This window comes from Sceloporus occidentalis, unplaced genomic scaffold (genome assembly GCF_023333645.1).
Source record: "Sceloporus occidentalis isolate IW3139 unplaced genomic scaffold, rSceOcc1.0.p SCAF_2, whole genome shotgun sequence".
In the NCBI taxonomy this organism is placed as follows: domain Eukaryota; kingdom Metazoa; phylum Chordata; class Lepidosauria; order Squamata; family Phrynosomatidae; genus Sceloporus; species Sceloporus occidentalis.
The window spans coordinates 119,386,395-119,407,121 of record NW_028316982.1 but is presented as its reverse complement, the minus strand read 5'-3'; the positions used below and the strand labels follow the sequence as shown (position 1 = coordinate 119,407,121).

The window sequence follows — 20,727 nt, the reverse complement described above, 5'->3', positions numbered from 1 at the left end:
TTTGCGTTCTCTTTTTGCATGATGAAATCTGCTCTGGTGGGATGTGTGTATTTTATTGCAGATTTTTTAAACTGTACACATTGCTGTCACCCATTTTCCTAACCCATTAAAGCATTTTTCCCATGTTTGCAATGCCTACTTTCTTCGATACACTATTTTACAAACACCAGAATGCATCTGGTTCACATCCAATGCAGAGAGAATTGACCAGGGAAAGTCCACACAGGCTGCAGACAATTACTCACATACTCCTAGTTCAGGATACTCAAATCCATGAATAGGGTTAACAAGTAAAAACATGAAACTAATAGAATTCATTAGTATGAATGATTTTTTAGTATGCAAAATTACTTTATACCTCTACTTCAGTAATCTTCTAAGGCAACCAATTCTTATTTATCAGGTTGAACATGAGTGAACAGTGTGATGCGGCAGCTAAAAAGGCCAATGCTATTTTAGGCTGCATCAATAGAAGTATAGTGTCTAGATCAAGAGAAGTAATAGTGCCACTGTATTCTGCTTTGGTCAGGCCCCACCTAGAATATTGTGTCCAGTTCTGGGCGCCACAATTCAAAAAGGACATTGAGAAAATGGAGCGTGTCCAAAGGAGGGCGACAAAAATGGTGAAGGGTCTGGAGACCATGCCCTATGAGGAACGACTTAGGGAGCTGGGGATGTTTAGCCTGGAGAAAAGAAGGTTAAGAGGTGATATGATAGCCCTGTTTAAATATTTGAAAGGATGTCATATTGAGGAGGGAGCAAGCTTGTTTTCTGCTGCTCCAGAGAACAGGACCCGGAACAATGGATGCAAACTACAGGAAAAGAGATTCCACCTGAACATTAGAAGGAACTTCCTGACAGTAAGGGCTGTTCGGCAGTGGAATGCACTTCCTCGGAAGGTGATAGAGTCTCCTTCCTTGGAGGTCTTTAAACAGAGGCTGGATGGCCATCTGTCAGGGATGCTTTGATTTGGATTTCCTGCATGGCAGGGGGTTGGACTGGATGGCCCTAGTGGTCTCTTCTAACTCTACGATTCTATGATTCTATGATTCTATGATCTTTTAAAGACAGTCTACAGGCCTCAGAACAAGATTTTATTATCAATTTTATGGATATTTTTCTATGCATGTCGGCCTGGATTGGCATGCAAAAAGTTGTATTTATATTCTTAATTTTTTGTGGGTTTTTTGGGCTATGTGGCCATGTTATAGCAGAGTTTCTTCCTGACATTTTGCCAGCATCTGTGGCTGGCATCTTCAGAGAAACGTCAGGAAGAAACTCTGCTAGAACATGGCCACATGGCCCGAAAAACCCACAAAAAACTATGGATGCCGGCCATGAAAGCCTTCGACTTCATATTTATATGCTCCTCACTGGGATGTGCATGGTTCCCCCTTCTACTGGCTCATACTTTAAATGTGGTCCTATCTGTTTCTTTACAGTTTATGTGACTCACAAAAAAACAAAAGAAAAAGATATAGGTCTTTTAAGCCTGCACAAAACCCCATCTGGAAAATTCTGGAGACTCTGCTTTAACAAATTAAACATTGCATGAGAACCAGAAGGGCCATTTGGTTTCTTGTGGGATATGTTACTAAAGATAGACACATTCTATTTAAATAGTATGTGGTTTGAAAAATACTTGTGTTCTTTATGAGCATGGCCTTCCTAAGAACTGCTTTATATAAAGTCAAATTTTCCCCATTATTGTCCCTTCTAAGAGCAGATGTTTGGGGATTGCTTTGCTTTATCATCATAATAATAAATTTGTGGAAAAGATTGAAAAGACAGTAACCTGCACCCAAGCATTTCTAGAATTCATCCAAGCATTCTAATCCTGCTTGTAGAACTGCAACCTCATGCTCTTTCAGGCCTGGAGAACCTCTGACTTAGCAAGCTATCTATGAGGTAACAGACAGTCCTCTTTTGACAGTTAACAAAAGCAAGAGGTCAACATGTGGAGCTGGTGGACTTCATTTGACATTGAAGAATGTAAGTCTGAAAGGCTGTTCTAACCTTCCATGGATATCTATCTAGACCACAGATATCTATTTTCCTTTAATAGCTCTCCAAAGTTATAGGCAAGTTATTTCAATTCGTCTTACTAGAGATCTATTTAACCTGTAGATCATACACAGGTGAAATATGTACAGAGCAATGACCCATCCCAGAATGCTAAAATGTTTGCTACTTCACCCAAGTTGGCATCCAGTGTAGCTTCAAAGTATACTGCTGTAAGATTCATAATTCCTATACAACATGCAAGGCTTTCAGAGCAGGGGTGAGAACCATGTTATTGGAATGGATTTCCCCTGCAGCCCTAGCCAACTTAGCCAGTGGTAAGGAATGCTGGGAGCTACAGTTCAACAGCATCTTCAGGGCTGCTTGATTCCCACTTCTGCTTTGGAAGTGGAAAGAAGTTGCATAAACCAAGAACTAGACTGAGATTGTACCTCCCTTCTGAGTAATGAAAAATACTTAGGGAAACAATAATACATTCCAAATTTCTTTTTATAGATGCAAAGTAAGAGTTTTGCCAATTCCTTCCTCTGAAATATAGCCTACAGCACCTGGTATTGATTAGTGGTGTCCCATCCAAGTACTAACCAGGACTGACCTTGTTTAGCTTCCTTATGCCTTTAGGCTCAGTGGTACTCTGTTCTACTCAAGCAAAATGCCACATACAAATAAACATGTTTTGCTTCCAATCAGACTTGGCCTCAAGTGCTTTATTTTTAATACTGAAGCAACCCACAACAGAGAATACATGGCTGATAAAATTACCAAACAGTAAACAGAATGAACTAAAACAGTCCCTACCAAGTCAAACACAATTTAGCCGAAACCACTCCAGCTTCTGGCAAAGTCCAAGGAGAGTAAGCTCCAATACCATTTTGTTATGTGCATTCTACCATTTGTTCTTGACTATTGTCTTCACTAATAATATCAATGTTTTCCGTGTTGAACTGGGTCTGTCTTACCTGTCTCTTCCTTCTAAACTGCCATGCATGATCATGCACAAAAGCCATGACTTGAAGCTGAATCCTTCTTCACTGGTAACAGGACAACCACTTTGAGTCACAGAATCATAGAAACATGGAAGTGGCCGCATGGGCCATCCAGGCCAACCCCTTGCTCCAGCTAAAGCATCCCCATCAGATAGTTGTCCAGACCCACCACCTCTCTAGGCATTTGGTTCCATTGCCAAAACACTCTTACTATCAAGAAGTTCCTTCTAATCTTCAATCAAAATCTATCTTCCTGTAAATTAAAGCCATTAGACCGGTTTCTACCTTCTGGGACAGCAGAGAACAAGCTTGCCCCCTCCTCTCTGTGACAGCCCTTGAGATATTTAAACAGTGCAATTATGTCATACTTCAGTTTTCTCTTCAGCAGGCTGAGTATGCCCACATCTGGCAACTTTTCTTCATATGCTTTGTTCTCCATACCTCTTATAATCTTTGTTGCCTTTCTCTGAGCCTGCTTCAGCTTGTTAATATTCTTCTTAAAATGAGATGTCCAGAACTGACCAACACGATATAGTGGGGCTGTTACTTCCCTTGACTTTCCTTTATCTTGAAAAATGCAAACTAACCTGCAGAGCATGGGACAGGCTATGTGTCACATAACTCCCTTTCTCAATGGCTTGCTTTTACCTCCCACCATCTGCTGCCCGATATGACTGTCTCACTCTGAGTGATGGCACAGCCAGCAATGCTTCTAACCCACCATGGCAGGACAGGCGGAAAATTCATAAAGTGGAGAAGAAAATAAAAATTTTCAAAGGATTGCATTTGGGAAACGTGTGACCACTCACCTGGTACTGAGTTTCACAAATGGTTCCCTCTTCCCCAGAAAAGCAGTGAGGAACAGACTTTTACGATATGGAATATTGGGATACTAATAACCAATGGACCAAATGCCTCCCTCTCTGCAAGTTTGAAAACACCAAATGCTATATGGCAAACTAGGCCATGTAACAGATGGTAACCATTCAACCATTTAGTTGGTTTACTTGGTTGTTTAGTAATCATTACTAACTAAAGAATGTTCATTATTATTCACCATCATTTTAGTGTGTCCAAAACATTTTTATAGCAGCAATAGTTGGTCTCTGTAATTCTTATAGCAATCTTTAAGATTATCACATATTGCAGTTAAGAATGGGCTAAGGAGAGAAAGCCTAGTCTTACCCAGCAAATTTATAACTCAGGCTAAGTTTCAACTAGAAACGTCTAAATTTACAGCTCAGACTCAGTATATGTGCACAGTTTGACTGCCTTAAACTTGGTGGATCAAAACTAATATGCTTTCATAACCAGAGCCTGCTAGCCTTTATTCTGAGCTCTCTATCCTTTGTCATTATGGGTTTTTTAAAATAAAAAAATATAAAGGAAAAAGCTTAATGTTTCTTTCTTCCTGAGAGAAGGAAATACATACACTATGTTTAAGACTCTGAATAACATCTTTCAACACAGTTTAGCAGCTCCAGTTTTTGCAAATGCATTTAATTTTATCTGGAAACTTTTTGACATTAGAAATCACAGAACTGTAGTTTCTCATTATGTTTAATGCCAGAATCTGTGCTGAGCTGCTCAGTTAAAGACTATGTATTGCTAATTATTACCACATGCCTCCAATCCCAGGCAATGGAAAACTTATTGGTTCTGACAGCCCATTCTCTCAGTGCTGAATTCCAAAGGAAAACTCAAATTTTTGGCCAAACATAACATTTCATCAATCTTGTTCTACTGACTGCAAAACCAATATCAAACATAAGATTGCTAATGGCTTTTTACTGAGCTGTTCCCATGCTTATGTGCTTTGATGAAAGATGAATGTGAGCTAAGGCTTCTCCAAAGTATTCAGAAATTAGCTTTTTGAACCAGGAAATAATGCATAAAGTTAAATCAAACAGTCTGTGCACTGATGACAGAGTTCAGCTTAAGTCAACAAAATATACAGGCAAACAAGAGACAGGAGAATGGAGACAAAACAAAGAGCATATTTTATAAAGAAAGCAGAAGCTCCCAAAGAGAAAATAAAATTAAGCAAGCCACAAAGCTAGCAGAGAAGCCTACTAGCTAGCTGTTGAAGTCACCAGAATGTGGGACTGTAAAGATCAGATCTGTGTTTAGAGACAACAGAGCAATGCTGGGTACCAGTGAAAACACATCTTTTACAGATTAGCTTCTTTTTAAAAGTTATGTATTTGGGTAAAATGATGGTGGGTAGCATATATATCTCTATAATCCTGTATAGAAAAGTGCTTTATTTGATGTTTATACTACTTAGGCTTTGGCCTTATATGCATTTTTCCTAGCACTTGAAAGAGATAATTGTGGAACAATCATCATGCTGGCTGGGGAATTCTGAAAGTTGTAACTAAAAAGTGCTAATATAAAAAGGAACTTTTCCAAACTCCGCTTTCCCAGGGATCTTTATTCTCATTTCTGAAAACATATGAATAGAATTCTGCTAAAAGACTGGGCCTCCTCTGTAGGTTGTAATATCATGGCATCAAACAATCCCCAGCACTGAACTAGACAAAACATGGAAGATTTTAATTAAGCAATTAATTAACTATTTTAAATCAATGAAAACAGAAGGGGGGACTTACTCCAGCAAGAGTCTGTTCCAATTAATACCCACTGAAATCAATTTGTCTTGGACATAACTAATATAAACCTCCTTTCACTGTGTTTCGTGAGGCTCATACTAGGTGTGGAATGTGCTGATAGAACCTACAGATAAGAAAAGTCTTATCCAAATAATTTGTCATGTGAAATATTCCCCCAAATATGGCTAACTGCGTAGAAAAAAATGGGTTTCTTTAAGTGGAAAGGATTCTGCTCCATTTTTGTATAGGAGGTTAGTCAAAAATATTTTCTAACTAGCAGTCTGAAGCTGTAAAATGCAAGAGTATTAGATCTGGACCAACACTCTAGATTAAAACCCAGAGTAGATTCAATGCTCTACTGATATGGGAGCCACAAAATAGCAGAGGAAAAAATTTAGTGTTCAAAATCCAGATTGATTCCGGATTCTAAATTTTAATTAATTGGGCTCATCCATGTGACAACTCTCTTTATGACTTTAAGATTTCCCCATTTTAATATAGGATGGGTTTTGTCACATTAGTTTGGGCAGGAAGAGGAATGAACTTTGGTGGCCCTAGCGAAAGGAACTGTGTCTGTCTAAAGAAATGCATTTGAATATTCTGAGTTGTCAAGAAAATGATATACTAAGGTAGAATTAGCAAGGACATGATTATAGGGCTTTGGGGACTTGTGAGTTATGGGGGCAAGGTCACCATGGATCCAATATTAGTTCCAAAAGTGACATGGAGTGGGTGGGGTTTTTTTGAGGGGGGTGTTTTGCTTTATTTTTAAAACAACAACACTAAAACACAAAATGGAAAGCATGTCTCATGGTTTGGCACAAGAGGCAACAAATCTAATTAAAAAGGAAGTGGCTACAATATTCACTCCTCTATGAGCTACAAAATGGCAATGTGCATTGAAAATACAGTCATATGTGGGCACACTTTATGTGGCTTTCAGCATATGCGGAAAGCCGTGTGGGGAGAAGGGGTGGCACGTCTCATAGGGAACAATGGGGCACACACCCATGGCACCGCTGCGCTGCCACATGCATGAGCCACATTCATTTAAATGGGGCTTGATCATAGGCAGAATTTGCTTTACGTGGGGGAGTCCAGAACGGATCCCCCGCATAAAGAAAGGGCAGATTGTATTACTATTGACCAGGAAATTTAATTTGGGATGAGATAATAAGATCATTATTTCTTCCTTTTTGTGAACCAACATAACATATACTGGAATGAACAAAAATTAGACAAGAAAGTACAGCTGGATACAAATGGGAGGGTCACATAAAGCCCAATGCTTTAACTGCCATGGCAGTTCAAGCAGTGTTAAACTGCATTATTTCTGTGGTGCATATGCAGCCTTAGTTAGTCTGTATGTGACTTTCCCAGTTATATCCAACTGTACTTTCTTGTCTAATTTTTTGTTCATTTCAGTATATGTTCTGCTGGTTCAGAAAAAGAAGAAGATGGGACTAGCTTATTATCTCAACACCAATTAAATTTCCTGGTCAATAGTAATTAGCATTTTGCATTTAGCTAGCCCAATCTTTTTAGCATTGTCAAGGTAAGCAATGATACCTGTTTTCAGAAACTGGCTGCATCTACCCTGCAGAAATAATCCAGTTTGACACCATTTTAATTGCCATGATTCAATGCTATGGAACTCTGGGAACTGTAGCTCCCACAATTCCATAGCATTCAGCCATGACAGTTACAGTGATGTCAAACCAGATTATTTCTGCAGTGTAGATATAGCCACTGCTTTCTGAAAACTAGTATATTGAATATGGTTATAAACTGACATTTCTTTCCAATTTAACGAAAGGGTATCTGTGCTAGTTATATATCTATTTTAACTACTTTTATGTTTGGGGAAGGAGATAAAAAGTGTGTAAGAAAGGATTTAAAAACAGTGGTGTCAATTCTAGAAAAACTTTCCAGAAGGTATAGATGCTGTCCTATGAAAAATGTAATGAAAATATAATTAAGAAGTAAATTAAGTAAAATTAAATCAGTGCAAGGAGCACTTTTGGTGGTTTTTTAATGGGTGGGTGGGGAACAGAGATTTATTTGTGGGGCACCCAGTCTACACACCCATTTCCCCCTAAATGAACCCAACATAGGGTTGGGCTCACAATGTCAGTATTTCCATGACAAGCAGTACATGCAGCAGCTACCCCAAGCTTATAACAAGGTGATACCACTTGTCAGAATTCATGCAGAATTCTTCATGCAGAATCTGTATGTATAAGCACTTTGATCTACATGTCTGTTGTAGCTTTTTGGAGATGCACAATATTCAGGTGCATGACAAGAGCTATGGTTCCAGCTCCATTACAGAAGCAACAGTTCTCATGAACAGTGCCTCGACCTGAGCATAGCCTGGCAGTGTTTGCTACACACTGCCAAGAGGCTGACATGTGGAAGACACCACCCCCCCCCCCCCCCCGCAGTTTTTAGGATAGGTATGTAGTATGTAGTTTATACAACTGGACAGAAGTAATTTTTTGCTGATGGGAAGAATTTTAACACAACTAACGGCTTGGCTCCGTAAGCTGACTGCAATTAATAATAGCAGGGATATCTTTGAGACAGTGCAAGCTGAGCTCTGGTGTTATCCAGATTTCCCTTGTAAGACAGGCTATACCATTGTGACTTGCACCTTAGCATGGCCCAGATCTCTAAAACGTACTGTGATAACTTGGGAAAGGGATGACATTTGATGTCAACAGGACACACATACACACACAAACACACACAGAGAGAGGAGTGCATCATGGTGTGTCCGTGAGTCAGATGTCACCATCATGGCGGGCTGTTTAACCTCACAGAACCACGCCTGGTCTTTTTTTTTTAAGACTTACTTTCTGCCTCGGGTTGAGTTAAAAGTCCCGCCGTATTTCTTCCGGTTAAGGATGAGAGCAGCAATTTCTGGCACGTAGCGCGCAAACATTGCCTACATGCATGAAACAAAAACAAAAAAAAAGAAAATGGCATGCAGAGAGTGTTCTACTGCACTAGAGGCAGCAGAGCCTCTTGGAATACTTACTTTCTTCCACTAACCGCACTATAGGAACCACCATATTTCTTGCGGTTTCCTATTAACTCTATGATTTCAGGGACGTAGCTGGCAAACATGGCCTAAGGAAGAAGATAGGAGACAGAAGAAAAGACTAAAAAGAGAGGCCAAAGAAAGGGGGATGATGAATATTTTAAGAAGATATATCATCTTTAAGATCTGAAAATTCAAAAGACTTAGATCCATAAAGGGTTTTTTTCCCCAAAAAAATGTTTTTGTTAAAAAAATGTTTTTTTAAAATAAAATAAAAACAAGAAGGTTGGACATAAAAGTTAGTCTTGAAGAGATGCACACCTGAGCAACTAAAGAAAATGGTCAAAAGATGGAGAAAGGCACACAAAACAAAACAAAACAAAAAAACCCAAGAACAAAATGAGGTCAATGTGGCAACCAATTGACAAAGCGCTGCCATGGCTAAAACTTTCTGAAAGGGGGCAAGCGGAAAGATTACACACCGCCAAAATGCCCCAACAAAGACAAAGCAAACAAAAAGTGTGTGTCGTTACTAAGCTAAATTATAAAAGATTGGGGGTTGTCCCCCATTCTCAAAGAAAACAAGATGGTAGCAGAGGCTTTCCTCCACACGCATGTGAATGAACATGGTGTAGCTAAAATAATATATATTTTTAAAAGTTCACCTTTTAAAAAAGTTGATAAGAACATGGAAGGATGCAAAAGAAAAAGTGATGAGGAGGGGGAAATGTAATCTGCCATGTTTTGTCCAACAAACATTTTGCGTGTGGCTGGATACTTCTAAGAGCTGCTGCCAGTGAACTTGGCCTCATTTTTGGTTCACATTGGAAATAAATGCATATAAATATATTGCATTTATAATGCACTTGGTAGATGCAACATCCCTTAAAAGAGATGTAGATGAGATATACAGAAATATGTAAGAATACTTACACTACTTATGTGACTTTATGTATATAGCACATATACGGTGGACTGAATTTTTATAAGTTACTTACCTTGTGAAATGTATATCTTAGCGCTAGGAATGCTGTTTTTTAAGACAAAAAATTGCAATTGTTGCCATAGTGTCTTTAGCATTGGCATAAAGATAACAAAAGCAATTTGATTAGAGACAATATCGGGTATAAATTTTTGTTCAATGTACTTACTCAGCTCTTCAAGCACAGCAGAAACATAACTAGCTGACCTCTTGGGAAATTTGTACTGACAGCATGTGTTAGCACCATGTTACCTTGCATGGTTGCCATGTGTTGAAATGAAAGAGAACATAATTTTGCCATTGTCTGGAACGGGCAAGCGGCTCTTTAAAGGTGGTCCTAAGCCACAGTGTTTGTTGGAATATTGGGAAGGAACACAGAAGGGAGGGAGGTTCTTGAAACCGCAGCTAGCTTTAAATTATCATTACTATAATCACCAAATTAATACACTGCCAGTAATTACCAAGTTAATATTGTAAATTCTCCAGGCACTTTCTGTATCTGCATGCATTACACTTCAAGGGCTCCACTGTATTTACATGTCAGTTAAGTAAACAGATATACAAAATTCAACTTTTCATATATATTTTATAATATTTTAAACAACTCATCCATTTGCTATAATCACTGAAAAAGAAACCCAGCACAAAATAACATAAGAATTTTACCAATCCCCCGAGGATGAAGAAGACCATGAAAAGGCGACCAAGGGTTGTTTTTGCATAAACATCTCCATAACCAACAGTGGACATAGTAACCATTAGTAAATAAACACATTCCCAATATGTAAGCGCTTGGTTATTTTGGAAGTTTTCCCATGGATCCCCTGAGTTCTCCACCTACAACAGAAGAATAACATCAGATAAATGTTTGGGTCTCTGCAAAGGAGAAGGAAAACCATCCCTTTTCATACATTAATTGCATGCTGGTTAACCCTGGGAGATGGAGGTTTAGATCCTTGGTCAGACATGAATCTTGCCGAGTGTGCAGGGCCAAATACTTTTCTCTCTGGCTAGAGAATAATAACAACATCCCTTGGCCTGCTATGATGTTGAATAATGAGAACTGTAAAAACAAAACAAAACCAGTAACTCTAGAATGCTAACAATGTGCCCGTAAACCGAGAGTCCTCCTGTCTATCTCACTACAGACATACACAATGTATTCTGTATTTTTTGCACAAAAAAGTTATATATTTCCCTGTGCAGAAAAATCCTCTGGAATATTTCACTTTCAAATACTAGAAGACAACTGAGCAAAAATCTTTCTGCCCAATTATGCTTCCCGAGCTGGTTTTCTATATGCCAGGAAAACCATTTTTCAACAAGGAAACGAATGAGAATATTCTTCCCATCCCTAAAAGACACATATAGATATATATTGTATATACTCATGTATAAGTCTAGAAATTTAGGTCAAAAACTTGACCCAAAAAACCTGAGTTGACCTATCCTTGGGTCAATGTAGGTACTGTTCTTTAACTCTCATTAAAAAAGGAACCATCCCCTGGTGAAAGGCAAGAGTGTCATCTGCCCTGAAATCACTGAACCTCCTCTATTTTCTCATCCATGAAGTGTGAGCATAAACATTTATGCTTGCTGGAATTTTGTACGTTCTTGGGCATTGTTTCCTTTGCTTCATCCTTTACATCCTTTGTGAGATGTCCCTAAGTTTTACCCTCAACTTATCCATGGATCATATCACAATTCATAATTTTGGTCCTAAAACTTGCCCTTGACTTATACATGGGATCGACTTATAATCGAGTATATATGGTAGATAAACTGATTTGGCTATTCTGCTCTGATTTAACCTTAACTAGCTAGTTATGATGCAAAGAACCAACCTCTGGAAAGTCTGCTTGGGTCTGGAGACCCCAGCGTCCCCATCTGTGCAACAGTAACCAACAATACCATTGCTTACAACTATCCTCACAAATGTCTGCCTGGAAATACAAGGAGGGGTAAGAAGTTGGTACATGTGCTCAGATCAGCTACAGCAGCTGTCATTGTTGAGCTGGGGCTGTCGATTCCATTAAGGCAGGGGTGCACCAGGATGTGCAACTGTGTGACATGTGGAGCACTACCTTACCAGTCAGGGCCACAAGTTATCACACACAACTGAGCATGGAAACATGCTGGACAAGGTTTCAGCTCATGTTGGCTTCAGCCAAACACCTCATGGGAAGAGTTCAATATAGTACAGTATTAGGATTAAGATGATTTTACTTTACAGAGGGACCAGATTTTGTCATAAATTGTTTACATATTGGACTGCAAAGTAAAATATGCATCAATCTCGGGAAGTAATGAAAGTATTTCTCCCCCCCCCCCCCTCAACTAAACTATACTTCAAGTAATTTTACACATGAATGTTAGTAATATGTAATCTGCTTTTATAAAGTAATATGTACCAGTATTTTGCCTGTAACAAATTTTACTTGCTTTTACTGATGAAACATTGCCACCTTGTGGTTATGTATCAACATTGACGAACTCTGTTAAAGATGTCTCTAATTCCAGAATTATTTAACCATTAGAGTAAGGCCAAATTAGAAGCAGTCCAGATTTGTATTCCCTTCCTCCCACCAAATGTTATTTTTATGTAAAGAAGCTTGAGTGACAGCTAGTTGTGGTTAATGGGCTAAATGTTTGCTTAAATGTTTCCTGCTGTTTTCCCCTTCCGTATCAGCCACCAAAATCAAATATCACTGAAACTTTTTGGAAACATGTATTGGAATTCTCCTAATAGTTGTGTCTTTGGCATATGGTTGGATTTTTTTTGCCCACATATATGGGAAAAATCTCTCCCTTTTATGCTGTCAAAGTAAAAGCTATTTTGTTTTTAAAACATTTTGCTTTTGTAAGAGTGTATGAGACAGGACAGGGCAAGGGTTCAGGGAAATAACAACAGCAGCAGCTTATCTATGATACCCCCCTCATGAATATTTTCAAAGCATACTTACCAAATGTATAAATCCAGCTGCTGTCAGCCATGTGCTAATAAATATTGAGCACAGATTCACCAACTTGATGGAATTACTGGTTTTAAAAAACAATAGAGGATGGGGGAGAAAAAACAAGATGCTTTTAGAGTTTTCTTTCAGCTGAGCCTCTTTTACGGAATTTAATCGTTTCAAGGAATTACTCTTATACCAGTCTCACCTTTGTTTCATTTATTACTTCTCTCCCAGGACTTCCAGTCATACTTTCTGTGTTAAAGCATCATACTGATAAAAATGAACCCATGATGAACTCAACAAACCATGTGCCCCCAAAACGAAGTAGCTCCAAAGTTTGAGAACTTCTGCATGTGGCTTGTATGAATGCTTTGGTATGTTTCCCCAGTTCCAAACATATTGGGGACACATAGTTAGCTGAGTTGGTTATCTTTATAAATATATGTGCTGAGAATAACAGTTCATCAGTAGGTACCATTCCATAAAACCACAATACATGTCTTAGGCCTCATAATACCACGTGTATCATGGGTTTGGGGTTTTGTTTCTGTTTTGTAAAGAGTGAACCAGAAGAGATGGGCATATATTTTGCACAAGGGTGCTACCTTCCAAAATAAAGTCAAAACTATGATGATGTCACAATTATGGAGCACACATAAGGAGCCACAGGTAAGACAAAGAGAAATAAAGCAATGATCAATATTCATGTCTTAACATCATGTAAATATTCACCTTATTTTTGTTTCAATTGATATTGTGTACAAACCTTTAAAAGTAAAGGTAATCCCCGTTGACAAAGTTGTCAAGCCATGTCCAACCATAGGAGGCAGTGCTCACCTCCGTTACTAAGTCAAAGAGCTTGCGTTGTCAGAGACTATTCTGTGATCATGTGGTCAGCATGACTGCACAGAATGCTGTTTACCTTCCCACTGGAGTGGTACCTATTTATTTACTTGCATTTGCATGTTTTCAAACTGCTAGGTTGGCAGAAGCTGGCACTAGTGATGGGAACTCACCCGATCATGTGGCACCCGGGCCTTGAACTGCCAACTTGCCAGTCTTGCAGTCAACAGAGTCAGCATCCACTTGAGCAACTGCATCCCTTTACCCACACCTTAATGGATTGGGATTGATTGGGATGGGGTGAACATGGCATTTTGGTTAGCAGTTGCTCATCTATACCCTAACCAAGGACATAGCATATACCTTTTGAATTAAACTCATTTAAAACATTTAAGTATCATTTAAAGGATTTCTGAGTCAGAGGAAGAAGTTTTGAATGGCCTTCTGAAAATGTTTTAATGGCTCCTTTTTGTGGACATATTGCATGTTTATACAAAAGTGTTTCCAGCCTGTCTATGAGATGCCTTTGTCTTTTCAGCCAGGGTTCTAAATATAGATGGATTAGTCACCAACATTTTCCTGCTCTTTAAGCTCTTTGAGACATCTGTGCAATCCCTAATTCTGACTGAGCCCAGTGTAAGCTCCTGAAGTTTTACTGAAACCTCATTTAAATCACCAAACCGGGCAGGGTGGGGTGGGTAAGTAATCAATTTAAATTGCTTCACTTTATTAAGTTTAATAATTTGTCATAAGGGAGAAAATAGTGCCCACAAACACATATACAACTGTATAATTTCAAAAGTAGCTGTCTTAATATCAAGCAAATGAGGGCTGTAGTATTGTTCTTGTTCCCCCTTAGTAACAGGCATATTATGATGTTATTTGCTTAGGTCTAAATAGTACTACTAGTATAGTAACTAACTAAGAACTAAAACAGGTATTTCTATGATAGTAAGTACAGCACATAGTGCTCCTAGTTTGATCCAGTAACCATTTACTTAGAAGACATAATCAACAATTCAAAAGATGAGTGGGGAATTGAATTTAATGAACCCCGTTACTGCTCCTCCAATAATTAGAACTACTGTTAATTATCTAGCCAGGAATATACACCTGGGTAGCTATATTGGCACTCATGTATCTCTGAATGATCTGGTAAAGAAATAATTTATCTTATCCTCAATGTTCAGATAATTAGAAAAAGTCCAGCCATTTGCTGTTAATGTGATTTTTCCATACAGCTGATTTTCTGGGAATCAAGGTGTTATATGAATGTCTCTTTTATTGACTCTCTGAATGAAGCATGTTTGCCTGAACAGTCATCTTCAAGGTATTTGAAGTTATACCACAGTGTCAGTTGATGAAACACAAATGTGTATATTTATCTTGAAACTGTGGAAAGATATGCAGTGCCACTCTTGTTCTAGCTATTGTCATTGTAGCTTCTGAATTATTCTGCTTTGGTCAGACCCCACCTGGAATATTGTGTCCAGTTCTGGGCACCACAGTTCAAAAAGGACATTGAGAAACTGGAGCCATGTGTCCAAAGGAGGGCGACTAAAATGGTGAAAGGTCTGGAAACCATGTCCTATGAGGAACGACTCAGGGAGCTGGGGATGTTTAGCCTGGAGAAGAGAAGGTTAAGAGGTGATATGATAGCCCTGTTTAAATATTTGAAGGGATGTCACATTGAGGAGGGAATAAGCTTGTTTTCTGCTGCAGAGAATAGGACCTGGAAGAATGGATGCAAGCTACAGGAAAAGAGATTCCACCTCAACATTAGGAGGAACTTGCTGACAGTAAGGGCTGTTCGAAAGTGGAACGCACTCCCTCGGAATCTGGTGGAGTCTCCTCCTTTGGAGATTTTTAAACAGAGGCTGGATGGCCAACTGTCGGGTATTCTTTTATTGAGATTTCCTGCATGGTAGGGGGGTTGAACTGGATGGCTCTTGTGGTCTCTTCCAACTCTATGATTCTATGGCAACCCTATTGTCAACCTATCACAGGTTTTCTTGGCAAAAATTTGTTCAGAGGATTTTTTGCCTTTGCCTTCCTCTGAAGCTGAAAGAGTGTGACTTGCCCAAGGTCACCCAGTTAGTTTCTATGACCAAGAAGGGATTCAAACCCAGGTCTCCTAGTCCAACTCTACAACATGCTGACCATTACACCATGCTGGCATAGCATTTTCAATTTATATGCTTTCACTTGCCACCATTGTGTTTCTTGACCTATGTGATACAGCAGACTCACAATTTTTCCCCTCAATGGGCCAAGGACTGGTCCCATACTTGTGCCAAATTTCCACAGTTTCTTGGAAATTGCCACAAACTGTCAGCTGCTGCAGACTAGCAGTATGACATACAACACCACTTTGTGTAGCATTGGTCTACTATATTCATCCAGCTTCTCCTTCTTGTTAAAACTCCAAAAGAGAAACACATGGGCCATTATCAATACTGAAACAGACAGCCTCTCAGTTACACTTGCCATTAAGTGCACTGTTTTGCTCTGTAAAAGGAAGTCTGTGATTATTTTTTTAAATAAATAATCAATCCACTGACATGAGAAAGTGTGGGGAAATGTTCACATGGATGTCACCATGTTTTCTGCTTTTGCATTTATCACTTTGCAGCAGCTCCTGATGAGTGAAGCTAGTTGGGATGAAGACACTGCAGCAGCAGCTGAAAATGGAGTCTTTTCTAGCGTTCTTACTTCCCTTTATATGTAGAGTGATCCAGTAACTTGGAGCAGTTACTTTTTTCGACTATCATTTCATAATCCCTCCGCCATATGGGCAATGGGAATTATAGTCCAAAAAGCTTGTGGGCATTTTAGTCCTAAAACCTAACTTTTCCATGTTCTGGGTATTGTATCTGGACATCATTATCTTGTGCATTTCCCTACTTCTTTTTCTTCACATTAATGCCTTATTGTGAGGTGAAAGAGGATGTGAGGCACTACTGAACTGCAAATATTATTTCATTGTTAAGTTTCACCAACTTCCACACATCAGGTCTGATGCCAATAACATTTAGTAGGGCTGTTCAAATAGCCACATCCTAAAGTCTATGGGTGCATCTACGCTATAGAAATAATGGGGTCTGACACGACTTTAACTGCCATGGCTCAATCCTACGGAAATCTGGGATTTATAGCTTTCTGAGGCACCAACATTCTTTGGTAGAAAAAGCTAAAGACCTTGTAACCATAGATTGGAGCTACAGCACTTAAAGTGGTGTCGAAGTCCATTACTTCTACTGTGTAGATGTACCCTGTGTCCTCTTAGTATGAAGAAAGATGCAAAATGAAGCTAGAGAACTGATAAGAGAATTCTACTTCCTATTAAAATTCCTTATATTTGGACAAAATATAAATTCTTATTCTCCCTCAGTTTGATTGGATTTGTGGTCATTTGAAGACCACATATTTGCATGTCCATATGTATTTTAAAATACTGAAAGGCTTTATGTAGTTCCACATGATATTGAAATCTCCTTCTGTGGTGCAGAAACAACAAATACCTTCTGTATAAGCACAGCGTAAATTTCATGAAAACTTCCTGGGGTTTGATATGGAGGCTATGAAACAATATTCAGAGTTGATTGAAATTATGGCATTGTATTATAGCAACCTTTGACAGAGAAAAGAATTTCACAGTAGTTTGAGCATCCAGAAAGAGGTGATCTTTAAAACAAAAGGTACAATCTCTTAAACTTTTATACAAGTCCATCTCTTTTTCCTTCCTCCTTGCCCTTGCCTACTAAACCATCAGTGTGATATTATCCCAATGTGTAGTGTTACTTTGGCATTACAGAGACAGGGAAAAGCTTCCAAATGATCCACTTGCTTATAAAGCAAGACTTGAGAAGCTTCTGAATGGTGTTAATGTATAATACATATCAAATTATATCAGTGTATTAAAACAAATAGAGAGAACCAATGTGGTGTAATGCTTGGAGTGGTGTACTATGACCCTGAAGAGCTGAGTTTTAATCCCTGCTCAGCCATGGAAACCAACTGGGTGACCTTGGGCAAGTCACACTCTCTCTACCTCAGAGGAAAGCAAAGACAAACTCCCTCTGAACAAATCTTACTAAGAAACCCCTATGATAGGTTTGCCTTAGTGTCACCATACGACAAAAACAATTTGAATGCACACAAAAACATCAAATATTCAACTATGTACATATACTTTGCACAATGTATTCCTACATAATTTGGCTCAAGCACTTTTGCTTTCGTAAAAGAAGGCTGCGATCTGCATACTGCTGTTTTAACTTGAAATTTTCAAATGAAATTATACACTTAGCAACAAAGCTTACTCTAACCCATATCCTCAGTCTATTCGTTTTCTGATCCCAATGCAGAGGAATGGAGGCATGCTGCAAAGAGGTCTGAGATGAGGAGGTAAGGGGAAATGCGAGAAAGAAGCTATGACTTCTGAGTTTCCATTAAGCACTTGCAAGATATAACTTGGCAATTTGTTGTTGAGTGTCTTCAAATCATTTCTGACTCATGGCAACCGTAAGGTGAACCTATTATGGGGTTTTCTTGGCAAGATATTGTTCAGAAGGGATTTGCCTTTGCCCCTCCTTCAAGGCTGAGAGAGTATGACTTGCCCAAAAGCACACAGTGGGTTTGCATGGCCAAGTGGGGATTCAAATCTTGGTCTCCAGAGTTGTAATCCAACACTCAAACTACCAGAACATGTTGGCTCTTTTGGCAACTTATACCTACAAATATGGATTTTTGAGACAAACATTGGGGAAAGTAGAGCTCATATTAGGTTCAGAGTTGTGATAAATATTTTAAAAATCTGCAATACATACACTAAGGAAATATTCACCTTCAACACTTTTGAGGTTATACTGCAGTGTCAGTGGACTGAATGCAATATCTATCTATCTATCTATCTATCTATCTATCTATCTATCTATCTATCTTGAAATTGTGGGAAGATATAGGATATCACAGTTGTTGGTGTTGTGTTTGTGTTCCTTAAAGTAGTTTCTGAGTTATGGCAACCCTAAGCTGAGCCTATTACAGGGCTTTCTTGGCAAAATTTGTTCAGAGGTTTTATTTGTCTTTGCCATCCTCTGAGGCTGAGAGAGTGCCATTTGCCCAGGGTCACCCAATGGGTTTCTCTGACCAAGAGAGGATTTGGACCCAGGTTTCCAGAGTCCTAATCCAACATTACAACACGCTGGCACAGTACTTTCAATTTATATTTGCTTTAAAGTGCATTGCATATGTAAAGTATATGCAGGAATCAGTCAGTGAATGCCACCAAGAAGAGATATGGGCAGAATTTTGGAAAGGAAAATTTGCAAATTGTGTGAGAAAAATCAGTATTCAAATAACAATGCAAATGTGGATTTTCCAACCACAGTTAACCATCAAGTTTATTAAGGCTGCAGCCCTGAGAGTAAAGTGCCTTCTAAGTAAACATGTATAGGACTGTGCTGTATATACTTGGATATTCTATCAAGGAAGGAAAGAACAATTTACAAATCTGAAGTAAACTCCCTGAAGTGCTTCACTGGAGAAGATCATTAAGTAGTTGTTATCTGAATAGCAAATGGAGCTTAAAAATATCAGAATAAAACAGAACCTTTGCTCTTATTTGAAAATCAGACATAATCAGACAGAAGTCTAAATCTTGTCTGCCATGCCCCAAGAAATTGTGAAGTAAAAGGTCAAAAGCATATATTAATTCCTTACCTTGTTTTAAGGATATTCAGAAACTGCAAAATTTCTGAGAACTGTATCAGTCTAAGAGCTCGTAAAAATCTTAAACCTGTAATTCAGAAGAAAAAGAGAAAAGAAAAGAAAGAGGGTATTAGATAATTTTCATCCTTATGTGAGTTTCTGTGGCAGCTGGGAAATTAAAAGTGACTAGCAGAGTGGCTATCCAATACCTTTGAAATATTGCTCCATATTAAACATCAACGATCCTTCAACAGTTATTTTCCGAGAAACGAAGGTTTCTTTGTAGAAATGTTACTATTCAAAATTGTAATACACAGATAGGAAAACTTTCATTCTGAAGTATCTTCCTAAAACCTCACAACTCCTTTTCAAATCCTCCTGAAAAATGAGTGATTATGTGCAAGCGGTGAGATAACCTGCTTTTTAAAGAGAACCAGGCAGTACTTGTGTGTGATTAAGATGATAATTCTGTGTGACGTAAAACTTTTTGTTGAAATGCTTTGCATTATTGCTACAAACTTCTAACTTCGGTTGAGCAACCAATATATATTGTGGTTTAGTTTAGTAAAGAACTATAACTGCCACTTAATTATATTTTTCTAAGAAAAACTATTGGTGAATTCAGTGTGCAGCTCTATAGAAGGCCATACTGAATAGATAAATATTGTAAAAGATTAAAGGCTTAAATTATTAAGGGAGACTTATGGCGATACGAAACAATTTCATTGCAAATCTCCCTCTCTGCAGAAAAGGTACATTGGGCATTATAAACATACAGCTTATGAAGGAAGAAGGAAAGTTTAGAGGACAAATTTGTGCACTCTGGATACAGCACACTGTATATTTAGATGCTCAGTGTAGCTTTTCTCTAAACTCACCGATGTTATAGTATCTTTAGTTCCTTTAATGGAGTTATGTATCAGTTTGGATACAAAGATACAAAAAGCCCCCCTATTGCAAGGTGCATCATTACCATCATCTTATTATTTTCATTTTTATGCCACTTTTCTCCCAGAAAGAGACCCAAGGAGGCTCACAGCTTCCTATATGCATTAGGTAAGCAGAGATACAGACCTTTAAAAAAAAGTACCAACTATCCAGACAACAGCCTTTGAACCTCTAGAATACCGGTGTGTGTGTGTGTGTGTGTGAGAGAGAGAGAGAGAGAGAGAGAGAGAGACTTTAGAAGGCTAGTGAGTGGCATTAGCCCCCAGGAGACCTTGGAAGGCTGAAACTGCTCACACTTATACATTCACAATCGTTTTATCGCCAAAGATTTCTAGGAGTTATGGAGACATTATCCCCATATTTTGGGTCCCAAAACAAACCTCCTCTGGGTCTATGTTGGCCCATGTGGACAGAAAAATGTGGTAGATATGTATCCCATGCCCCCAAGGAACATTTAAGAGAAGTTGGGGCAAAAAAAGGTTTTTGAAATATTTTTGCAAAAAATGATTTTGACCTTGGCGAGCTCCAAACATGGACAGAATGCCTTCCACACTCCCTAGAACAAACTGGAACAGGATAACATTTTCGCAATACACACACACACACACACACACACACACACACA

General features: G+C 38.6%; 1 protein-coding gene across 15 annotated transcripts in view; it reads right to left on the bottom strand.

Moving 5' to 3' along the window:
- LOC149318932 (calcium-activated potassium channel subunit alpha-1) overlaps nt 1–20,727 on the bottom strand; it is a 627,293-nt gene that overhangs the window by 223,389 nt on the left and 383,177 nt on the right. For 12 of the 15 annotated variants that reach the window (XM_089510711.1, XM_089510713.1, XM_089510714.1 and 9 more), the window contains 4 exons: nt 19,167–19,242; nt 12,609–12,684; nt 10,312–10,482; nt 8,661–8,752 (listed from right to left, as the gene is read on the bottom strand). In XM_089510711.1, coding sequence (XP_089366837.1) covers nt 8,661–8,752; nt 10,312–10,482; nt 12,609–12,684; nt 19,167–19,242 — 415 coding nt within the window. Of the gene's footprint in view, nt 1–8,475; nt 8,568–8,660; nt 8,753–10,311; nt 10,483–12,608; nt 12,685–19,166; nt 19,243–20,727 lie in introns of all 15 variants that reach the window. The other 3 variants (XM_089510712.1, XM_089510722.1, XM_089510724.1) reach the window with 1 other exon arrangement.